Here is a 15,081-nt window from a genome sequence, read left to right as displayed (position 1 = left end):
GAAATTACCATAGCAACCAGCTGAATATTAATATGGCATGTTTGTTTGTGTGTGTGTGACAAAAAATAAATTATATTATTTAAAAAGTTTTGTCAAGGCAACAGAAAAAGTAAAAAACAGTGCAAATTTCATTTAAAAAAATAAGACAAAACACACAAAGCAGCAAACATTTGCACTAGTGGAACATTAATCGAGCAGAATTGTATGAAAGTGTAAAATTATTTAATTTACACACATAAGCTGCTGGTATGCTTTTCTGTGAAAGGATTTAATTATCTGTCTGTTTGTGAAGGCACCATTCGATATCATACACAGGACAGTTCACTGGAATTGACTATTTACCACAATCGTACAGTAACGAGAGTGTGCGAATATAATTTTTTAACAAACAGAGCTCCATTTACATTCTGCTCGGTACAAATATGTATGTTTAACTACAAACCGACAGTCAGTGTAAATTGCATCGCAATGGGTTCGAGCTACTTCCCGGAAAGATCATTTTTCCGTTGAAGTTGTGATTGTTTTTACTGATTTCGATTGATCACGGCTTAAATTTTACGTTTAAATTGTACATGATTTACAGATAATTAATTACAGTTTTGTTAGTTTCATCGAAATTATATACTTTTTGTTGTAAATAAAATAAAATCAATATAGTTTCTATGAATGCAAGTATTATTGCTCACAAAATATCGTTACGAAACATGAAATATTTTTACTACAGTACTTGATTGCCTTTCATAAAGTAATTCTAAAAATAGTTATGAGTATTAAATTAAAAATAGTTGTTCTAACTTTATTATATAATAACAATTCCTTCGCTTTTGAGAAAGGATTGATTGCTTTATGAAACAAACAAAAAAAAAACCGAAGAAAAACAACACATTTCCACAAGCTTTTGCACATAAAATCACACTTAAGCTTCCACAACCCTCTTTTGCACGGTCAAACTCATTTCGATAAATTTTTCATTAACTGCTCCCCCCCCCCCCCCCCCCCCCATCTTCCCCGGGGCTGGAAGAGTTTTTATATCCTGTTCCGGCCAAAAATTATTGCCCCTGCCACGAGCCGCACACACGCTATAAAGGTGAGGTGGCGCCGTCTCCTGGTTTTTCTTCTGACGTTGTGACGAACGGGCACATGAGATGAGTGCCACAGCACAAGGGGAACACAGACGGGCCACCAGTGTCGGACAGGGGGTAAAATGTAATGTATAAGGTAAAACTTTTCCTTCAGCTGCAGCTCTTCTACGTCAGAACTTTCGCCGGTGGTTCGGTGTTAGTTAGAAAGAAATGATGCTATTATAAGCATGCATCAACAGCAGCAGCAGCAGCAGCCTAAGAAGTGCAAGGCCAGGGAAAGCCGTTCCCGTGTGGCGTGGGAAAGAAAAGATTGCGCGTTTGCCCACAAGGCAAACATGGTACGCGACGGTTTCAAGATGCTGCTGAAAGAGCTTCTTATGATATTGTGTACATTTTTTGTGTTTGTCTCTATTGTTCTATTAATACGGAGCGAGTGCGCTCCCTCTACACAGGGGGACGCTCGTGTGCGTGATGCGCTGGTATTTTTGTTTTTTTTGGTTTGCATTTACCGAAAAGCAGCGTTGAAAAGAATCAACAGTAATGAAAGAACCCAGAACCGCACCCCCTGTACGTTATCTTCACTTGATCCTGCATTCCTTAAGAAACCGTCGGGTGTACACGCTCCACATGTCTACGATTAAGCGATGGAATGTGACGAAAACCGTGCACTAGCGTGTGTGTGTGTTGTTCTGGTTAAGTAACGAAATTGCGGCACAATAAATTATGTTTGCCCTCCTGGAGGGGAAACACTGGAAAAATATGCGTAATGCATCGCACGAGCTGCTACTCAGCGAGCAAACGAGCTTTGCTCATAAACAATGATGGAATGGTGGCCGGAATAAAAAAAATACAACCATACGCGATGGCAGGATCAGGTCCAGGACAGCGAACCCGTGCCCGTAAGGATTTGTTCTTACCTACCAAAAAAGCTCCGTGACTACCGTGGCAAGGGAAAGGGAAACGCTTTGATGTGCTGCAAATTTGAGACGGTATTTAAATTTCATACCTTCATCAGCGGCTTAAACATTTCCCATCCAAGCCGCACACATGGGTCCGCACGAGATGTGGTTGAGGCTTACACATTTGGTTGCTTTTCTTTTCCTTTGGAAAATTTTGTGGAAACACGGGGAAAAAACAGTAGCGCAAAAAGAAAGCGTTAACGTTGCGCGACAGGGCCGAAAGCGCACAAATCTTCTTTGCCAAAGCAGGCACCGCGTTAACGCGTGCCCAAAACCAAATGAAAGACAGATGGACGCGTCTTTCAACAAACGAAAGGAGAGAGGATCCTTTTCCTTAAGGTGAAAACCACACACGCTTATGCGCCCGTGCTGTGCGGAAAATTCCCAAAGAAGATCATGTTACAAGCGGATCTGCATTAATGTTTCTTACGTTTCGTAAAGACACCGGAAAATTGAGCGCAATGGAAAGAGAATGGGGAAAAAAAGTTCACACAACATACGGGATGGGCAAATGTGCGGCTTAGTGCTGTTGTTGAAGATGAATTTGATGAAAGCGGCATAAGATTAGCCGATGGATGATGTAGTTGTAATTACAATTTGTTTGTTTTGTCTGTTGGGCTATATTTGAAGCTCGGAAAGTTTTTGGGACTATAGCTGAAGCAATCGCAGGAAGTTTTATAAAATTGCTACGAACTCTTCAACATAAAACTCCTTGAACATGTTGGTCTAATTTGGTATGTAATCCGTACTATATATGATGATTAACAACACTTATTGTTACCTCGTAAATCGAGTAAGCCTTGAGATAAAAATAAATTACAAATAAATTCTTATAATTCTGATAAACTCTTCTGTGTACTAAAAGTCACAATATCTTAAGTACCTCTCTGAAATAGGATCTTGTATGGTAATGCTTAAAAGATCAACAATACAGGGTGCTCGAATTGAAGTGTGGAAGTTGGAACCATTTCTGGAATATTTGCGAATTGAAATCGAATATTTAGAGATATATTCGGGGAATTCTTCTTTCACCTTTAGGATGAGGTATTCTATGAAAAATGAGATCTAATGAAACATATTACAATTCACACATCTCGCTTAGCTAGACAGCTTTCCAAATGTCGCTTTGGGAAAAAATTCAGTAGGCTTTACATTTCACAAAAGCTCCAGGAATATAGGAAGATTCCCCATCTACTTCATTATCATATTACTTACTGCATATTCATATACAACTACATCCTGTCATGCAATTGAGATTGAGATAATTGAGATAATTAACCAAAATAAACATTAACTCTATCAAAAGTGTTTGGTAATTATACCATAAAAAAATACTGCACTCAAGTTAAGTAAACACGATTATGTACATTAAAAAAGTAGATATATAAGGTAAAAGCTCTCATAAATCAGATGGAAAAAATAGCTAAACCAAAAATGAGTCAGAACACACAACGAATTCCTCAAGATGGTATCTCATTTCAACCCATCGCCCAAATATCGACCCGTGGGGCATTCGCTTACCGCACCTGCCTGCCAAATTTGTCTTGCTACTCTGATTAATTGTAAGATAACCGGAGCCCTATCCTTTAGCCCGAAACAAGCACCAGAAAAACACATTTTCCCTTTGCCAACGCTTAATGATTGGCTGTCAGTAAGTTTGAGGTTAGTTTGTTTCCCTTTTTTCTTCGCTCTTCCTGCCTCGCTGTTTTGTCGCCGTTCCCAGGCTGGGGTGTGCGCGCCTCTGTATAACTCGCGGCGTTTCTCGTAAACTTAGGATGCGAACCGCGTCAACCGGGCAGGCAAATAAAGGGATAATGGATTTTGGTTCCGACCAACCCATCCATCTTGCTAAAGGTGGATGTTTACTGACAGAGAACATGGTTTACGATTTGCTTCAAGGGGTGCGCGGTGCGGTGCGGTAACATAAAAAAATTATGTCCACTTTAAACAACTTTCACCGCGTGCGTACCGGCGCCGGGTTTTCTCCGTCTAAACAACGTTTGAAAAATAACCGTGTGTAAGGATAAGTTTGGCCCCAAAGGCGCACAAATACGGTTGATTTTGTACGGTAGCAGGATGGACGAACATGAAAGCCAAAGTTTCGGTTCACTCAAAGCTTTAATCCACCAAAAACAAAGATCAATCGTGAAGGGAACCTGCCCACTGTACAGCTTCAAGGAGAGTTTGGAAAGAAGTTAGTACCTGATGGACATGATAGTCGACCCGTCTCCGATGGTTCGGTGGTCTCCGGAACCAACCGGAAGCGCAGTGGCCGAAAAGTAGAAGAAAGTTTTCCATTTCATTTGCCACCGACATTTCGCGCGTACACTTTTTTGGGGGGTGGAACATTTTTAAACTCAATTCTACAGCAGAAGCTTAAGCGTGTAAAATAATGCAGAGGATAGGAAGCGCCACCATGGCACGAAGCAAAGAGTTAAAGAAGCGCAAGTCAACCCATATAAGAAAAATGAGGCAAACAACAAGGAACAAAAAAAAACACATCAGAACAGTGGAAAACTCTTACGGTGCGTTCGGTTGGAACAAACAAAGGAAATAACTTACACTAAATCAAGTGAACAACTTTTCGCCTTGCTTCCAACCGGTTCTGATCCGATGCTCCTGGGAGTGAAGGGACGCAGGATACTAACGGAATGATGGGGGTTGAGAAACAATGATGGGATTTCCTGGCCACACACCGGACCGGTCGGTACACTAGCGTTGGCCAATGGGCTTATCCTCTTCTTCGCTCATCGTACGAATCCAATCCAATCCTTACACATTTTTTTCGTATCCCACACCCCCACCGACCATCCCCGGGAATAGTTGGAAAAACTATTGGTGTTCCGTTCCGCCATCACCACTCCATTATTCGACCGAATGAAGCATGAAAGAAGATCTTCCTGTTGATTAAACTTTTGCTTGCGATTTTTCACATCACCCCCACTCACTCCCGTACTCAAACTGTGAAGCACTTGACGTTGTGGCGAGTGTGTGTGTGTGTGTGGGTACTCGGACTCGACTTTTCGATTTCGAAAACCGCTCACTCCGCCAATCTCCGAGCTTCATCCCTCCCCCAAAACGCCATTTCCATTCCAAGCGAAAGGTATCTCCTGATTACTCAGAGTTCTTTGCACTTTTTCCAACCAAAATCCATTCTCGGACCTTTACGCTTTTTTTTTTGTTCGCCTCTCTGTCTCGTTTGCAGTACACTAAAAATATTCAACCAACCCGTTCACGTAAGCAAAAGGATGGCTCCCGCTGGCTCCCCCACTGGTTCGCGTTGGGGAGGTCCTGGGAGTACAAATGAGAAAATCAACACACGCCCCGGAACTATTTTAGGAGGAATTTCAAGAATGCGCCATTTTACCGGTAGGCTGATCGGCGAAATCGCACGGCGAAGCGACGCAGTTGGAAAAGGGATGTGTTTTGTTAAATTCCATCGAAAACTCTTGCCCTCCACGCCGTTTTACATGGGCAACATTGGGCGTAGGTTGCCGTTACCAAACTAGGACGTCCAATTTTGTGCACCATTTTTTTTTTTTGGTATGCATTTCTGCCGCTGCCGCTGAGCTGTTAATTCGGATTAGCGCGAGCACTTTGGTAGGCATGTCCCCCGGATATCGTCGGTCCCCTGCTGCTTTTCTTGCCCTTGTGCTTGCAATGCATGCCTTTCAACAGCATGCTGGCTGTCAACGAAAGCTTTAGCGTGTTGTTTTTCCAACTAATAGAGAGCACTCGGTAGGGATTTATTTAAAATTAAACTTCCCAGAAGAAACAGATTTATTAGCTATCTAAGGAAATTTACACTGTTCCAGATAATGAGGTTATTATATATTTATGCAAGAAGAAGCACAAGACATTTTGAAAAGGTTTGCTAATAAATTCTATTATTAGATCCCATCATGCTAAGATATGTATGTGAATGATTACGACGAAAGTTATTCAAAAACTTTTATAAATTTCAAACGTAATAATTAAAATCGTAATCGATGCCTACTGGGACTAAATTGGTAAATTGTTAAGCTTAGACCATCCCAAGATAACCTTCTCTATTTGAGTACAATAAATTCCGATAGGTTATTACCAAGGTCTATGAAGTATACAGGTCGGTCCGTCTAGAGCGATTTGGTAGCTGAAAACGAAAGGAGGAAGAAGACCGGCGCGATCAAAACACACATGAGTTTATTCAAGAAAATCGTTTGTTGTACAAAGGAATTGTGATAGTTGCCGGTAGTAGTTATATTATTTTCGTCATTCGAATATTGTTGCGTAATAAAAAGTTGCCAAGTTTAAACGCAAAAGTGTTCTCAGTGTTAAAATATCTCTGTTTTCTCAGAAAGAAGCTTTGTGGTAAGCATATGAAAGTATTTAAAGTCAATTATGCATGATGAAACATGCTCAATTTGAGTTTTCGTTTTGGGCAATGAATATCACATCATTATTTAGATTGATATAGTTATCGAAAACACGCATATTAAACTTTTGTATCCGGGACACCGCAGGTTAACTTCAGGCCATCAGGTTAGGCGTGTGTTTCACCATCATACAGCGTATATATTGTCGAAATTGTAGAACAACTTTTAATACCATTGCGTATATAATACCAACAAATAATACCAACTTTTTTGGTAAACTTCTTGGAGCTTACTAGTAGGAAAATCATATAATTTATAATACAGATCGTTGCTTATTGAAAAAGCAAAACTACTGCCATGATCAAAACTCGTACTTGTTTTATGTGTTGTTTGTTTTGATTCGATAATTTTTCTGCTCGGAACTGTCAAAATTGCGTATGTATGTATTAGTACAAAAAAGAGCGACGGACCCACCTGTACTCTGTTAATTCACCTTGGGTTACTACAATGAAGTACAAATTTCGGACTACAGCAATGTTTCCATTTTAAAACTCAAGAAAACATTTAACTGATTCACGGTCATTACCCACAGTTAAGGAGTTCCGAATCTCCGGGAAAATCCGTGTAAAGAAAATCTCCGGGAAAAGATTCTGTCAAGATTTGAATCCAGACCAAGCGTGTGGATGATTCGTTCTTTACCGAGTGAACAAATTTATGGAGTATAAATCCTCGATTACGAATTGGTCTATTTGAACGTCGTTTGCTATATTACTCTTGTTTTTTATTATAAATATTCAGAATATTTTTTTTTTTTGTTTCGTTAGAACGGCCTGGTCGTATCGACAAATATTCAGTAAATATTCAGAATATATTACAGATAAATTTAAGTGAATAACTTTATGCAATTGTGTTCACCGCTACACTGAGTTTGCCAATGGTTTATTATTGGCTGTGTATCTCTACAAATTCACCTAAATCGTTTCACTAAACGATTCAATTGTCAGGAACGGAACATACTTCCTATCCGTAGATACAAGCCAAATGGGTTGATTGGACACATTACTTTAGTATCTAACAATGAATAACTCCAAAGCGAAACCACTCCGTCGGTACATGACAATACGCTCTACTAAATTAAATCGCACAGTTACAATCAACAGCGAGCGCCACCATTCCCGTGTGCCCACAGCTATACAACAGTGTGGAGGAAGTGCCTTCCAAACATGGTTTCACTAACCCACCAACCAACCAGGACCAGAGATACGCCATCCTGCGCGGGTCCTGCTTTTTTATGTGCTCCGTGGCCGGGCGAGGATAAATTCTTGCGAATGCAACGAACAATGTCTGCGGGCCAAAGCTGACGCGAAATGGAAAGCGTACAAAATACGACATATCGTTATCACAACGTAAGCTGCCCGATTTTCCCCATGGCAACCCCCAACTCCCAGTTTCGGGGACGAAACGAACAGTTGGGGGAACAGTTTTACGCTCGCTGGTCGATTGATAATGGCACAATAATTCCGATGCCAAACCCGGAGTGGCATTCTTTGGGTCATTTCATTTCGGGATGTATGTTCAGCGCACTGTCCGTTCCTTTTGTACGTGGGGAACTTCATCCGGAAACGACGATGAGAACACCAACAATGCCAAAAGTTACAGTCCCAACAAAATTGGATCCTGTCTCTTTGGGGGTGTTTTTTTTCATTGCTGTTTGGTAGAACTTTTCTCAAATTTAATCAGAACCATTTTTCTGATCCGAACCCGTAGAAAAGGTGCACGGGTGGAACGGGTCAACACATTGCTCAGCATTAGGGTTTCGTTGGGTTGAATGAATGTTCCAGAGAAATGCTCTGGTGAAGTTTTGTTTTTTTTTCGGTTCAACACGAATCAAGGGAAAAGTTTCTCCTTTTTACAAGCGTGTATGGATGTAAAACGAATTTTGACATGGAATGATCCTATATTATTATCTTCTTTAATATGCCTTCCCGGGGACGGGAAGAGCGAAGGCGATTATTATGTAAAATGGAGATGAAATGGAACGTTTCCCTCAATCACGGAACAACTTTCTAACAAGTGTGTTAGAAGGAGTCAATGTAACAAATATGTTAAGTTGATGCTTACTTAATTTAAAAGTTTACAACTCAATTACAATTCTAGCAATTCAATAAAATCCGAAGCACATGTTCATCTCATCTGCTTCGACCCCACAAACACAACACGGTACTGGCGGCTCAATGGCGGCTCGTTATTGACCTTTCCGGTTTTCCCCAACTCCATTATCCAAAATTGGTCGATTGCCGTACGCAAAAACTGTCACGACAAACTTCCGACCGGTAACCGTTGGATGAAGTTTACCGGAACCCAGGGTGTGGATGGTGGTTGTCATCTTATCAATGCTTGAATAATGATACTAATTGCAGTACTGGTTTTCCTTTTGTTTTTTGTTGCCCCCTGAATCTATCTCTTTTTTGTCTTGAGACTCCCGGCGTACGATCCGATGGAAACCCGGGTTTTGTTCTTTTCTGCCAGAATTACCATGAAAATCCTTCACAACGGTCATTCTCTGTGTGTGTGTGAGGAAAGCAACACAGCAAAAAGAGCAAACTCCACGGCAGCTGAAGGTTGATCATTTGCAGCTTAAGCATTTTCAAACCCAGATTACCAGCACCGCTCACGCTTTAGCTCTGGATCGGATGTTGTGGTTCCGAGATGCTCGTGCCCGGTGTATTGGAAGGAAGCACAGAACAAACTGCCACTGTGGATCTTGAGCATGAGCAAAACTATTGAGTGGCAACAGCATTAGGTTTTCCCGAATTGCTTCCTTTTTTATCAAACAAGCTTTGTATGACCAATGCTGGAGAGGATAACTCCGGCACTTGGGAAGCATTCGCTGAAAGGAATAACGAGGCAGAGTACAAACATTCGCCAAAACCCCCGGAAATTATCCGGCTGTTGGTTTTGAAAACAATCCCGCACTGTTTAGTTGAAACAAATTTCCTAAATGGAATTTGTGCCCCCCCCCCCTAACAACACCGGGGTTCGGGGCCGTTTTGTGGCAAGAATGTAGGAAAGAATTGGGAATACCCCGGATGCATAGGCAAATGCATTCGGTACAATCAGCGTTCATAAGTTCAGGCCACACTTCGAGCACCGTTCTGGCGGAGAGCGACAGAGGGGTCGCATCGGGTTTGGGCAAAGCGGTTTGGGTTTATTTCCAGCTCGCTACCTACGGGTGGATGCAAAAATTATGCCAATCTGCTACCAGAGTTGAGCTTCAAATTGTTGAGCAGCAATTCGTAGCACCAAATCGAGTGTTGTTGTGTGCGCGCCGTCCCCTCCCCAAAAATCCCGGATTGTTTTGCTCAAGTCGTGTACCGTTTTGTATGGCTTAGAACTCACGACCGCAAGGAAGAAACTTGAAAGCTCTGGCGCGGTGGTGCAGCTGCGGGGAATGATCATCAAAACATCAAGAGCGCCACACTCGACGAAGAGTTTGCAAAACATTCACCACATTCGGATGGAAAATATGGCAGCGAAATGCGCCTTAATCCGATTCCGACATCGGTGAGCTGTTTGGAAAATTCTAAGCTTCTTCAGTCAAGCTTTTTCCTCGTGTAGTCGGCTACTGGCGCATATAAGCCCGGTAGCTCCCCCGCAACGCCGGAACGCCGGTGATGGATCGTCTGACGAGCGGAAAGTTGAAACAGGTTCATTATTTTGAATTTATTGATTCCAGTAATGGCAACCGAAGTGGCGTTATCTTGCAAAACCGAACCTTCCCGAGCTGCTCCCAAAAGCATGGCGCTTCAGCTCGACCGATCGACCGAATGGATGATGCCTCATGCTGAAAGGCAACATCATTTTTGTGTGTGAGCGGTAGCAAATTTATGACTTTTCCACATCGCTTCCCATTTTGTGCTGGGCGCCGCAGCTATCACAACGCCCGCACAACGGCAAGAAAGGAATGAAGAAAAGCTCCTTTGGGAGAAGCGCAGCGTTCCCGGTTTGTGGGATAGTTAAACGTCCGTGAAACAGCTTGCCATTATGGTTTGACCTGCTGCTCCCGCCGCTCACGAGCTTGATAGTGATCTTGGTTAGGCCGCGCGTGGGTTGGCCCCGAAGCGTGAAGAAGATTCATGAACCAATACATTAGTTACCTGCATGCTTTTGCCTATGAAGCCGAAGGATATTAAATCCTCCGGGCTATTGGAAAATAGTTGCATCGTTTCGGTGCACCGGGGGGGGGGCGCGTTTATGCTGGGCGAAAATTTATGAGCTGGCGGGCTCTAATTAACCGGTGCGAATAAAGCACGCGAGAAATTAAAAGGAATCCATCTTACGGGGGGAAATGATGCGAAGCGTCACATGGTATGAGTAGGTTCATTGTGAAGGTGATTGTTTTATATTTGGGGCACTCTTGAGTTAGTGTCTTTTATTTCATGATAATTTATGCTTATTAACCGGAAACAAATTCTGCGCTTAAAATACCGGAAGAAGATATAACTAAACAAAACATTTATAGTAGTAAAATGTTACTGAAAGACCCGAACTTTAAGGATTATTTTACGAAATTGTATAAAAGATATTGTTTGGGTATGTAAATGAAAATGATAACAAGTACATAAAATGTTCTTTGAATTGGAGTTGATTTAGAGTTAACTACAAAGTTATATTTATATAACAGAACAGAGATTATAAGTCATCTATTGATGCCGATCGTTATTATAATTATGCATGGAATTTGAAATAATTGAAGAAAATAAGAACAACTATGACAAAATATAAGGATTGTTGAAAACTATTTAAATCATCTAAAAAATTCTTGAAAAATTAAAACTAATAAACTATTTTTTTTATTTCTTCAAGAACGGCCAGGCCGTATTGCTAAACTAAAATTATTAATAAACTATGATTAATAATAAATTAATATATTTCCTAATAAATTATGATTACAACATTACCAAACCATAACTCGGTTTAACTCATCATCATCAAAATCATGCCCATACCAATAACCGAGAATCAATAACCAACCATAACCGAGAATCAATAACCAACCATAACCAAATTCTTTCGCAAATTCGCAATAACAACTGGCACAAAAAAGGCTAAATTGAATGAAGTTTTCATCGCTGCAGGCTAAGAAGATGGCCAATTAAATGTTAGTTTGATAATCTATCATGATTTGCCAAAAACCGTTGGTATCTTACGATCACCGATTGTGCAAATTGCATGGCCAGCTTACACAAACACACTCCCGGTACCAATTCAACAGATTGCAGATACAGATACAAAACGTTACAACCTTTGGCTCAAACAAGGCTTCGGGCGGTTACAAAACTTTTCAACAAACAGTGCACATCCCACAGCACTTCCCTTTCTACAATGTTTTCCATAACGGACCGTGAGTGTATCGGTTACCGGAGATGGGTGAAGTCTCATTCAAAAACAGCTACCGGGGCACGTTGTTTACGAGTTTACCTGAGTGGAAAGCCAGAAAGAGTTTTGAGCCTTTGAGACATCATCATCACGTCCGCCACTGGGCTGAGAACTCGATTCGGACGATGGAGATCCCATAATAGAGACATGTTTTTGTAAACATCCGACAAACCTTCGCCTTTGTATCAAATCGAGCAAATGAACTGCTCGTTCCCCTGTAACGAGAGGTGGGCCTGGGCACAGCTGCAGATCGGTGCATAAAATCGATAAAAATTATTCCCAACTTCCCGTCGAAGACATCAATGCGTTCAGGATGCCATTCGCAAATACCGGGTCCTTTCAGTTGCCGCATGCCAAATACAAATAAGTTGCCGGGGAGCTTTACGCAAACATACAGCGCAGGCAGAGAAGCGTTCCTATTTGCGTTCAGCATAAATGGTTCGGCTAAGCCCCATAAAAAGAGTTTCCGACTAGGAAGTGAAAATATGGTTATTTAATCCGGTGCTGAGATTTTCCATGTGTGGTATACCCCGTTCCCAGAGCATCCAGAGAAATGTAGTGTCTGGTGAGCGTCTGGAACTCGGATTAGAACCCGAGTCAAACTGACGCCCGGCGAGAAAAAGGGGTGATGGTGATGGAAGTCGGAAGCCGGAAGTAAATTACTGGCATTGTTAGGTGCTAGCAATGGCCGGAAAACGGAACTGCATTGCTCAGTGGTCAGCAGCATCCTGGGGTTTTCGTGTGTGCTCTAGCCGAACCGAATGTCTATAACCCAGCTGCCTTCTCTCCACGTACGAATTCGCTTGAAAACATGTCGTACATGTCCACCGAGAGGCTGTGTGTGTGTGAGATCATACCGTTTCCACCGCATCCCGGTGTCCGCCGTGTGCGACGGAGAATGCGAAAAGCCGTTTGAATAGTTGTTTGAATTTTGGGGCAACGCAGTTGCCCAAAGGTAACTAACATACCAACGCACCCCAGCCCTGCCGAATGTAAACATTTTCCTGGCAATGGAACGGTTGCATTCTACAAACAACGGGGAGCGCAGGTCGAAAACGCAATCAACTTCACTCCGTAAACATGCCCTCGAGAAGCTTCGGTGCAAGTGCATGTGTGACGGTGTAATACGACCGATGGGGCTTATTTATGGTTTTATAAGTATACGATCGGGATAGATCGAGGAAGCTTGCTGCACTAAGTGCTTCAAGTGCGTAGCAGCTGTGCATGGGCATCATTATCGAGAGATCCCTTTTATGTAACCGTAAATTAATTAAGCCTCCACTGAATGACTAGGTTCGTTCGAAAATTGCATTTTCAAACACAATAGTTCAGTAGGTTTCAAGATTCCTCGAGTCTCGTTCTCAAAGAGTTCTCATAATTCTTCTCATCGTTGAATGCACTTAATAATGATAATGATAATGGATAATGACAAACAATTCCAAAACCCTAAAAAGAGACATGTTGTCAATATTTCCAACCCGAAACAAACCCAACCAATACTTACTTGATGCGATTGTGCACGAGCAGCTCGGTGATGCTTTTGCCCAGCTGTGTGTAGGTCGTCTCGACAAAGACCAGCACCTTCGGATCGATGCGCAACCGCGCCTCGGACCGGTGGTCCGGCGCTAGCCCACCATCGATTGCGGTTTTCCCGTTCAGCATCCGGCAGTGGATCTGTGGCGCCGGTGGCCTTGCATCACGATGCATAAGACTGTGTTGGTAGAGTAAGAGAAAGCGGAAAGAAATGTATTAAAATCGACGACTTGATTGAAAGATATGCACGGGTGCGCGGGTGTGGACAAAAACTTAACAGACTCCGACAACAACGGCTAGTTCCACCCCGCACGGTGGTGACGGTTTTCGCTTAAACTCCCCCCCCCCCCGACATCATCCCATCTTCTAGCGCTGGGCGACATAAATGGTCCTTGTTACCGTGACAGCGAGGACAGCCGTACGCGTAGCGCCAGGACAGGAACAAACAACGTTTGTAGTAATCGCTTTTGTGGTCAAGAGGATGAAGTTTGTCACAAACAAATCGTCGCTTGTTTGTCCTTCCTGTGCGCTCTGTTTTTGGACGAAAAGGACTGCTCCATTTATTTCCCCGGACACTCTTAGTCGCGCAGCACTCGTGCCGAAGTGGGAACCCGTGCGCCCACTTGAACTGGTCGGATTTTTGGTACCAATTTCCATTTGCATTTTCCCTGCTGTTCACATACCCTTTTGCCCCGCGTACCTGCGCAGGTTCGGTGCGGTGCGGTGGGGTTCATGCAGACGTATTTTGGGACGGATTCTCTGGATTCCACACTATAATTCTGTTACAGCACCAGTGTTTAGTAGGTTTAGTGGGTTTAGTGGTTCGATAATTAATTGGCACTGGTTTCAGTCGGAGGTGTTTTCATCGATCCGATTGACACACATCGCTTGGTTTGGCTGGTGCAGCATTGCAAACCCTCACGAAAGAGAGGGATAGTAGCATCCCGATGTATATTTTTTTTTCCAATTACACCTACATTCAACCACGATTGAACCTTGTTTGAAGCGACACCAGCTAAACTGTAACTGTGGAATCAATCGATGCATTGAACTGAAGTGATTTGCCTTCAATTAACGAGTTACGGACCACTTACGAATAAATAGTAACAGCAGAAAAAATACTTCCATTAGTGGTTGATAGCATTGTGAAACGGACATGCAGCGTTTTGTAAAATATAAATCAGTGAATTAAATGAATGATCAGTAGACGACTAAAATTGAGATGGTTTTTATCGTTCTTAAGGATGGTCTCGTCTAAAGTTGAACACTGTTTACAATCAGAGTATTTTACACTGGTTTCAAAAATTATGTTTTCATTTTATTTGTAATTTAAACTCATTTATCGCCCTTTTCTCGAGGAACTTCAATTTCAGTAATTTATGTTATTTCAGATATATCTATTTTTAAAATCCTCTTTTTTTAATTTTTTTTTTAAATCACTAAAGAGTCATTTGTATCCTAATAAAAGGGTAGATCATACCATAAGTTAGAAAACTTAAGCTTTCAGGATTGTCCTGTCAAATAATTCAGGTTCCTGGCTGTATCATTGTGAACACATTCGTAAAGGACATAACATTTTCACATAAAGAATGACATAAAGGATCATTCTCGCGGAACCACTTTAAGAGAAAAATCTATTAAAGTTTAGAAATCCTCAAATTCAATTAATATAAAGCAAATTAAGTTAGTCTGATTATAATAAATATAAAAAAT

At 41.9% G+C, this 15,081-nt stretch overlaps 1 protein-coding gene across 1 annotated transcript in view; it reads right to left on the bottom strand.

The window, feature by feature from the left end:
• LOC128301778 (bifunctional heparan sulfate N-deacetylase/N-sulfotransferase) overlaps nucleotides 1-15,081 on the bottom strand; it is a 47,059-nt gene that overhangs the window by 13,186 nt on the left and 18,792 nt on the right. Inside the window, exon 2 of the mRNA XM_053038408.1 lies at nucleotides 13,340-13,546. Coding sequence (XP_052894368.1) covers nucleotides 13,340-13,546 — 207 coding nt within the window. The remainder of the gene's footprint in view (nucleotides 1-13,339; nucleotides 13,547-15,081) is intronic.

This window comes from Anopheles moucheti, chromosome 3 (genome assembly GCF_943734755.1).
Source record: "Anopheles moucheti chromosome 3, idAnoMoucSN_F20_07, whole genome shotgun sequence".
Taxonomy (NCBI): domain Eukaryota; kingdom Metazoa; phylum Arthropoda; class Insecta; order Diptera; family Culicidae; genus Anopheles; species Anopheles moucheti.
The sequence above is the reverse complement of the archived record's forward strand: the minus strand, read 5'-3'. Positions and strand labels throughout refer to the sequence as shown.